The 8,493-nt window shown below is 36.1% G+C and overlaps 1 protein-coding gene across 3 annotated transcripts; it reads right to left on the reverse strand.

Moving 5' to 3' along the window:
* Positions 1-750: 750 nt before the first annotated feature.
* On the reverse strand, positions 751-3,104 carry LOC140871718 (putative 4-hydroxy-4-methyl-2-oxoglutarate aldolase 2). 3 transcript variants are annotated; one of them, XM_073274381.1, is made up of 2 exons: positions 2,895-3,104; positions 751-1,501 (listed from the first exon to the last, which is right to left on the reverse strand). In XM_073274381.1, the coding sequence occupies exon 2, from the start codon at positions 1,499-1,501 to the stop codon at positions 1,001-1,003; it is 501 nt and encodes a 166-aa protein (XP_073130482.1). In that variant the 5' UTR covers positions 2,895-3,104; the 3' UTR covers positions 751-1,000. The 3 variants fall into 3 exon arrangements, with proteins under 3 accessions (XP_073130482.1, XP_073130481.1, XP_073130483.1); XM_073274380.1 differs by having other exon boundaries at positions 751-1,514; positions 2,895-3,101; XM_073274382.1 differs by lacking the exon at positions 2,895-3,104 and adding an exon at positions 1,677-2,866.
* Positions 3,105-8,493: the final 5,389 nt, after the last annotated feature.

Here is an 8,493-nt window from a genome sequence, read left to right on the forward strand (position 1 = left end):
TAAAACAATTGATACACCAATATCATATATTTGTACCATATTTCTAATGTTTTGTACCATTATTCATTCAAAAAAAGAAAAATATGTAATTAATATCAATACTTGCATACATAATTGAATTCTCGAAAATCATATATTAGTACCAAATTTAAAACAATTATGCTCATCTATCATATATTAATACTGGATTTTTCGATATTTTGTACCGACTTTCATCTGATAAAAAACATGCTGGACCAAGGAGTATATGAATCACATACTTCAAACATTTTTTTTCACTAAATACAAAGTTAAGTTTAGATTTCAGAATTTAAAACAAATTTATCCTTAAAAAAACCGAATCTTTGTAGCGTGAAGGGTGGTGATTGAAGTTTTCAACAAAAATTCGACAGATGGTGAACACAATCAATAGAAATCATATCAAAACCTTCTCGAAATACGGATATCAAAATACTCCCAGCAGCACTGTAAATCCGGAAACTTCACTCGATTACAGCAATGCAAAACAAGAACATTGATGCCATTCTGAAGTGAATATGACATCAATATATATACATATTCTCAATCAATAATCAAAAGCATGGATCAATACGAACCAAATTTTGATCCGTAGATCACGGCATTTTCCCATCTTTCAAATACAAATCAAAGTCAAGCAACAGTTAAGCGAGAAACTTCGCAAGAATCCAGGGATACCCCGAGTTCACTATCTAAGAGTACAAACAAAAGGGAGTAATCAAGAGAGAACGATAGACGAAAGTGAATGAAATCTAGATAAAAAGGTGACAACTAAATAGCAAGCCCAAATTACAAGCATAAATTGTCCTTCGAGGTTACTGTCCAACGTAAGACAAGAACTCAAGCCCCGATTTATAAGCAGGCTGAACATAGTATAATACAGAAAAGGCAGCAAATAGAGATTACCAGTGTAATCCCAATGAGATAGCATGAAACTGAATTGTAGTTACATATATAAATCTCTCATGAAATTCCAGCAAACTCAGACGGACAACTCTGTCTTTGAAACAAGAATACCATCGGTATCAGCGTAAAGCCATTCACCATCACAAATTCTAGTCCCAGCAAAATTTATGGGAACGTGCTTCTCTCCATTCCCCTTCTTGTTAGCCTTAACAGGATGCGAGGCGAGAGCTCGAACACCAATATCGCAGCCATTGATTTCATCCACATCTCTTATACAGCCATTAACTACTACACCAGCCCATCCATTGTTCTGTGCCTGTACAACAGGATTTCCACCCAATATTGCACATCTCAAGCTACCTCCCCCATCAACAACAAGAACTCTTCCATTTCCCTTTTCCTCAAGAAATTCACGGACCAGAACATTATCTTCAAATACTCTCAGAGTAACAACTGGTCCAGAGAAGACTTGGCGCCTGCCATATATCTGGAAAACAGGATTAAGTGCTCGAAGTTCACCGCTCACAATGAGCTGGGGATTTGCATCACAAACTTCAGCTGTCGTTACCAGGGCCATCTAGATCAAGTACCTCCAGGAAAATGAGCATCATAAAAAAGTGATTGCTAACAGTAATCGTGATTTTCTACGTGAGTAAATTAAACACACAAGGAAAAAAAATTTAACCAGACAAGTCAAAATATTTCACATTGAAACAGGAAGAGTGTTACAATATCCCACATTGAATATTAACTAACAAAGAGTTACTTATAATCTCACGAGGTCACAACACCTAATAGACAAGTTTTTTGGGATGGACACCTCTTGGGTTTATAACCTAATATTGGTGGTCTCGTTGAGAGTCCACGTAGCGGAAAGGAGACCTAGAAAAGGGCAATCATCGGTTCAGCGTTGATAATTGGAAAAAAATCATAGGCTAGATTAAGGTGTATGAATGCATGCACAGAACACTGAAAAGTGAGTGAAAGCCCTTGGATTAAGGTGTATGAATGCATCACTGAATATTGAAAGGTGAGTGAAAGCCGTCTACAATGGGCGTCCCCTTCTCAAAGGGTCGGCAATGTGACCATATCCCACATTAAAATATTAAACTAATAAAGAGTGACTTATAAACTCATGAGGTCACACCACCATATTGTGGTCTCTTTTGAGATGGACACGATTTATAACCTAAGAAAAGGCACAACAGCATCAACACACACATTATTTAAAAAATAATAATAACAAACTCCATTGGATCATATTGAGCTGAGAATCCGACCTAGTAACACATTTCTTTATTTGAAAACTCCAACTAATCTAATATATAAAGCAGGTGTGGACTACATCAACAACCAGATGAATTCACACGCATCATCCACTCACAAAGATACTTTCTGATACAGCGTTATTTATAACACAAGCCAAGGATCTAAAAACACAAGAATCCCCTAAATAATTTATTACTTGAACATAGCATTGTCATTAAAAACACGCAACGAACCGAAACAAAGCCCAGAATTATTATCATCTTATATTTATCATCTGATAAAAAACGCCAATAAACATAAGAAAGAGAAACAAAGAAGTTTACTCATCCAAGAAACCACGGGTTATTACTGATATACAATGAAAACAACAACAAATGAAGATATAAGTAAAGACAAAAATAAAAAGTACTGGGACATAGATCTACGATTACTCAATCACACAGTTGCATTCTTCACAAATAACCCCGTTTATCCATTCAGCTGTTGCATATCTTACTCGATGAAATTCAATGAGGATACATATCATAAGATAATCAGCTTATACACCAATTTGCGTGCACCAGAACATTCAATATTCAAGATTTCTGTACCAGAATAAATTATTGGCCTTTTATAAGACAACATCACAGGTAAAAACCAATCAAAAAATCAAAATCGCGCAAAAAGAAAGCATATCCTAATATAGAGATTGGATGTAATACAATCGAACGCTGATCAAATGCCGTTGGAATTCGCCTTTGAATCTCCTGTGTAAATTCAATCGATTATCCGGAAATAAGTTGAAAATTGAGCTGAAAGCACTTCGATTCAAGGGTTTCTACTGATCATATTGGGGAAGGATCACCAGTGATGGTGATTTGAGCACCACCTGTGGGCTGAGTATCTAATTTATCTGTTTTTAACATTTGATCCTGGGTAAAATGTATCACATGTAAAAAGAAGAGGGGTGCTTTCAATACTTCAATTAAATCACGGGATCAAATGTTATTAATAAAATGTCAAACACCCTCTAAAATGAATCACATGTAAAAAGAAGGGGGGTGCTTTCAATATTTCAACATTTAGATTTTAGATACCCAAATATCAATTTATTTAACTACATAAATTCGAAAATCCTTAGATTAATAATCTGAAATTCCCGGAAAATACCAATGAATCCCGGAACTAACACATATAATTTCTAGAGCATTTAACTATCCAATTCTCAATCAATTCACTCTAAAAATTCTGAAAATCCTAGGTAAATGAATCTGGAAAATTCGAACTAATTCTTAAGAAATTCGCGTGTATATTATTGGAAATATTATTCTATGTAGAAAACAAGCAAAAGTTTCTTATATATCTTGCAAAATGGAATTTTCCCCCTCCAAAAAAAAAAAAAACAAACTGAAACTCCTAAAAAAACCAATAGATACATATTCGGTTTATAAACATCTCAACTATTCAAAAGTTATTGCAACAATCCCATACAACAACAATTCCAGAACAAAAGATCATCAATTTGAGCTGACCCAGAAAAACCCATCTGAAAGGAATTTTATTTCTTGAATATTTCGGCCCTAATTAATTGGAAATTATAAGATTTTGCTTTCTAGACAAGATATGATATTTGGTAAATATTGAGTGTATATTTTCGAATATGTTAATGATATATTTGCCAAAGTTTAAATTAGATCTTGATAAGGTGATTATTTGACATAATATAATTCGATATTATCAAGATTTGATTTACAAGATTTGATAGAGTTTATTTCCTACTAAAACTAGTTTTCTTATTTATGTAGGACTCTATCTAAGGCAATCTTCAAGATTTGGATGCTTATCTATAAAAGAAGATTTCCACGCACAAGAAAAGTGAGAGCTTCAGACGAAAAATACTCTGCGCATACTCTGAAGAATTCGAGGAAGATCTTGAAGAATTCTGAAGCAAAGTTTGCAACCATCGTTGTTGCATGTCCCCGTGTCGCCGTTCGTGTTGAAGACATCAGAGACAACACTGTGGGAACTGTGTTGTTGAAGATATTTTCTGTCTCTTCAATTTAGGCTACGGGAGTTGCATCCAATTTCTTTTATACTCTTATTGTATTTTAGGATGCAAGTTTGATTTCTCAACTCGTTGAGAAATTTAGGATTTAATGACTTTTCGTAAAATCACTAGGATTACTTTGTAAGATTATTCTTACGTTTACTAGTGATATTTAGTCCTAAGGCACCCGCACGAGTTTTATACTCGTGCAAAATTATTTACTTGTGTTTTTATATACGCTTTAAATTTTCGCTGCACTGTGTTGTCTGTGGTGTTACAACACAAACGACAACACTGCCTTATTTTACATAACAACCACGTACACCGTTTCTTTCACGTGGCATCAGAGCCACCACTTGACTTTACTAAGTGAGTTCCTGGTTTGTGTTACAGGTTAGTTATGGACACTCCGTACACAAGTGCAATTCGTCCACCTATTTTGGATGGGACAAATTACGGCCCTTGAAAATTGAAGATGAGCATGTATATTCAATCCATTGAGTCCAAGGCTTGACAGCGTGTTCTTGACGGTTGGACACCACCCATGAGAGATGATGATGTACCAGGACCAAAGCCAAGATCACAATGGACAGCCGATGAGAATACATCGGCTATTTATAATGCTAAAGCTCTTAATGCTATGTTCACTTCAGTTGATATGAACATGTTTAATCTAATTGGTACTTGTACTTGTGCTAGGGATGCTTGGGAGAAACTACAAACCCACTGTGAAGGCTCGGCTAGTGTCAAGAAGACAAGAATGCGTCTCATAACTTCAAAATTTGAGAAAATGAGAATGGAGGAATCAGAGACCATCATGGAATACAATGGAAGGTTGAAGAGCCTTGCGAATGAAGCATCTATTCTTGGTGATCCTATTTTGAACGAGAGACTTGTATCGAAAGTGCTTCGTTCTGTTCCCAAAAGATTTCACACCAAGGTTTGTGCTATAGATGAATCAAAAGATACATCTATAATGGGTTTGGATGAGTTAATTAGTTCTCTTCGCACCTATGAGATGGAGTTGGAAGCCGAAGATGACTCGAAAGGTAAGTCTATTGCTTTTCAAGTATCTAATGATGTTTACAATGATTTTGCTGAAGTTCAACAGGAAGTAAAGGATTTTGATCTTGAGGAAAATTCTATTTCCTTGATCTCAAAGAAATTTACTGATTATCTCAAGGTAATGAACGAAAAGAAGGATGTGAAAAGTGCACAACCCTCAAAGTTTCCTAGACTGCCTACGTCAGAGAAACCTCAAAAACCTTCTGCTACTCGAGGACCTCGTCAAAGGTATGAAGGTAAGAATCAGTCCTCAAGCAAAAATTTTGATAATGTTCAATGCAGAGAATGTAAGGGATATGGCCACTATGCTTATGAATGCGCAAATCTCCTTCGAAAAGGTATGAATGTTTCTCTGAGTGATGATGATTCTGAAGAAGAACAAGAAAATGTTGAACAGGCAGATCTCATATCTTTTACTGCTTTACTGGAGAGTAAGAAAAAATTTCAGATTAATCCTCTCGGTGTTGGCTCCGGTGTTACAACACCTGGACGCAACACTGTTCAAAAATCTGTTTGTTTTGTTGCTTCTAACCTTGACAATTCCAGCAATCATGAAGAACATGTAGCTGATCCTTATACTCTGGAAGGTATTCAAAAACTCTATGAAGAGTTATACAGTGATTGGAACAAGAGGAATCAGTTGAACACAACTCTTACAAAAGAGAATACTGAATTGAAAGCTGCTGTGGCTAAACTGGAAATTCTCATGAGTAAGAAAGATCTGAAATTAGGGTTGCTGAATTCTGAACTTGAAAGAGCAAAAACTACACTTGATAAATTTAATTCCAGTTCGAGCAAACTTGATTCCATTTTGACTATGGGTAAGAATGATAATTTTGGACTTGGTTTTAAAGAAAGTGTTTTTGAAACTGGTGAATGTTCCAAAACACCAGTGTTTGTGAAGGAAGGTAATGATTCCTTGAACCATCCTTCAACTTCTTCGAAAGGTAAGAAAATCATTGTTGAAAAGGATGTTTCTGTTCCTAAGCCAAAACAATGGAAGCGTCCTTTTGTATGTCACTATTGTCTCAAATATGGTCATATCAGGCCTTTTTGTCGTAAGCTTAAAATGACTATGTTTTGTGGGAATCTAAGCAAGTGTTACCCTCCGTGTTGTCCAACACCAAGAGCAACACTGGCAGAAAGAGGCCCACTGTGAAGAAAGTTTGGATACAAAAGCCTGATGTTAGATGTTTTGTTATTTATACTTCCTTGAAAGCTAACACTGCAGGTAATTGGTATTTTGATAGTGGAATCTCTCGGCACATGACAGGTTTGAAAGATCACCTCACGGACTAAATTGAACAAAATGGTGGTAGAGTGACCTACGGAGGTGGTGCAAAGGGAAGAATTGTTGGCAAAGGAACACTCAATGTGGAAGGGTTTCCAAAGCTTCATAACGTCTTACACGTTGAAGGACTTAATGCAAATTTAATTTCAATTAGTCAACTGTGTGATGATGACTTGCATGTGAAGTTTGATAAGAATACTTGTGAAGTTTTTGATAATGCTAATCATTGTGTTATCACAGGTACAAGATCAGCTGATAACTGCTACCAACTCGGTGAAGAATTGACATGTAGACACTCAAAGGTTGATGAGTTTAGTCTATGGCACCAAAAACTTGGACATGTGAATTTCAAGACCTTAAAGAATCTGAGTAAGTATGAAGCTGTCAGAGGTCTTCCAAATCTAAAGACTGGTGTTCCATATGTTTGTGGTGCATGCCAAAAAGGTAAGCAAACCCGTGTTGCGCATCCCGTGTTACAACACTGTGGGACAACACGGTGTCTTAAACTTTTGCACATGGATTTGATGGGTCCCATGAAAGTCGAAAGTTATGGAGGTAAAAAGTATTCTTTGGTATGTGTTGATGATTTTTCTCGTTTTACATGGGTAAGATTTCTTAGAGAAAAATCAGACATTTTTGGTGTTTTTAAGAAGTTGTTTACCAAGATTACTAACCTACATACTTTGACTGTAGCAAGGATCAGAACTGATCATGGAAAGGAATTTGAGAACTCATTGTTTTCTTCTTTGTGTGATAAGAAGGGCATCTCACAAGAGTTCTCTGCCCCAAAAACTCCTCAACAGAATGGAATTGCCGAAAGAAAGAATAGAACGTTGCAGGAGATGGCTAGGGTGATGATGAGCTCAAAAAATATCTCCAAAATATTTTGGGCAGAAGCATTGAACACAGCGTGCCATATTTCCAATCGTGTTTATTTGAAAAGTGGTTCTTCAATGACTTCCTATGAAATCCTCATGGGAAAGAGACCAAATCTTAATTATTTTCATATATTTGGCTGTGTGTGTTATGTTTTGAACGATAAAAATCACCTAGCAAAATTTGATTCCAAGAGTGATAAGTGTTTGTTCCTTGGTTATTCTACTAATAGTCGTGCATATAGGATGTATAACCTTAGAACCAGAACAATGATGGAATCTATTAATGTTGTTTTTGATGATGGTGCAGATCTCAAGGGAAAAACTGCTGAAGATGATACTGAAGGCTCGCTGGAAATTTCCTCCGAAGAACACAGTGTTGTTCCTGATGTTGCAACACCAAACACAACACTGGTTCCTCCAGAAACTGTTCATGAGGAAAATTTGCAAGAAAATAAGAAAGTTGAGATGATTACTATAAAGGACATTCCAAGCAAGATACAGAAGAATCATCCTTCATCTCAGATTATTGAAGATGTTCATGGAACAAGGCAAACCCGTGCTAAGGACAAAGTTGACTACCGCAAGATGGTTGGGTTAGTATGCATGAGTTCCGTATACTCACAGGTAATGCATTCCTGTTTTGTTTCCAATATTGAATCCAAGAATATCAATGATGCTTTGAATGATGAATTTTGGGTAAATGCCATGCATGAAGAACTTGAGCAATTTGTCCGAAATGATGTTTGGTTTTTAGTTCCACCACCTGATCATGGTAATGTCATTGGTACAAAATAGATTTTCAAAAATAAAATCGATGAATCAGGAAACATCATAAGGAACAAAGCAAGGTTGGTTGCTCAAGGGTATACTCAGGTTGAGGGGGTTGATTTTGATGAGACCTTCGCTCCTGTTTCCCGCATTGAGTCTGTCCGACTATTGCTAGCAATTGCATGTCATATGGGTATAAAACTTTACCAAATGGATGCAAAGAGTTCATTTTTGAATGGTATTTTGAATGAAGAAGTGTATGTGAAGCAACC

Source organism: Henckelia pumila, unplaced genomic scaffold (assembly GCF_033568475.1).
Source record: "Henckelia pumila isolate YLH828 unplaced genomic scaffold, ASM3356847v2 CTG_461:::fragment_3, whole genome shotgun sequence".
NCBI classification, from domain to species: Eukaryota; Viridiplantae; Streptophyta; class Magnoliopsida; order Lamiales; family Gesneriaceae; genus Henckelia; species Henckelia pumila.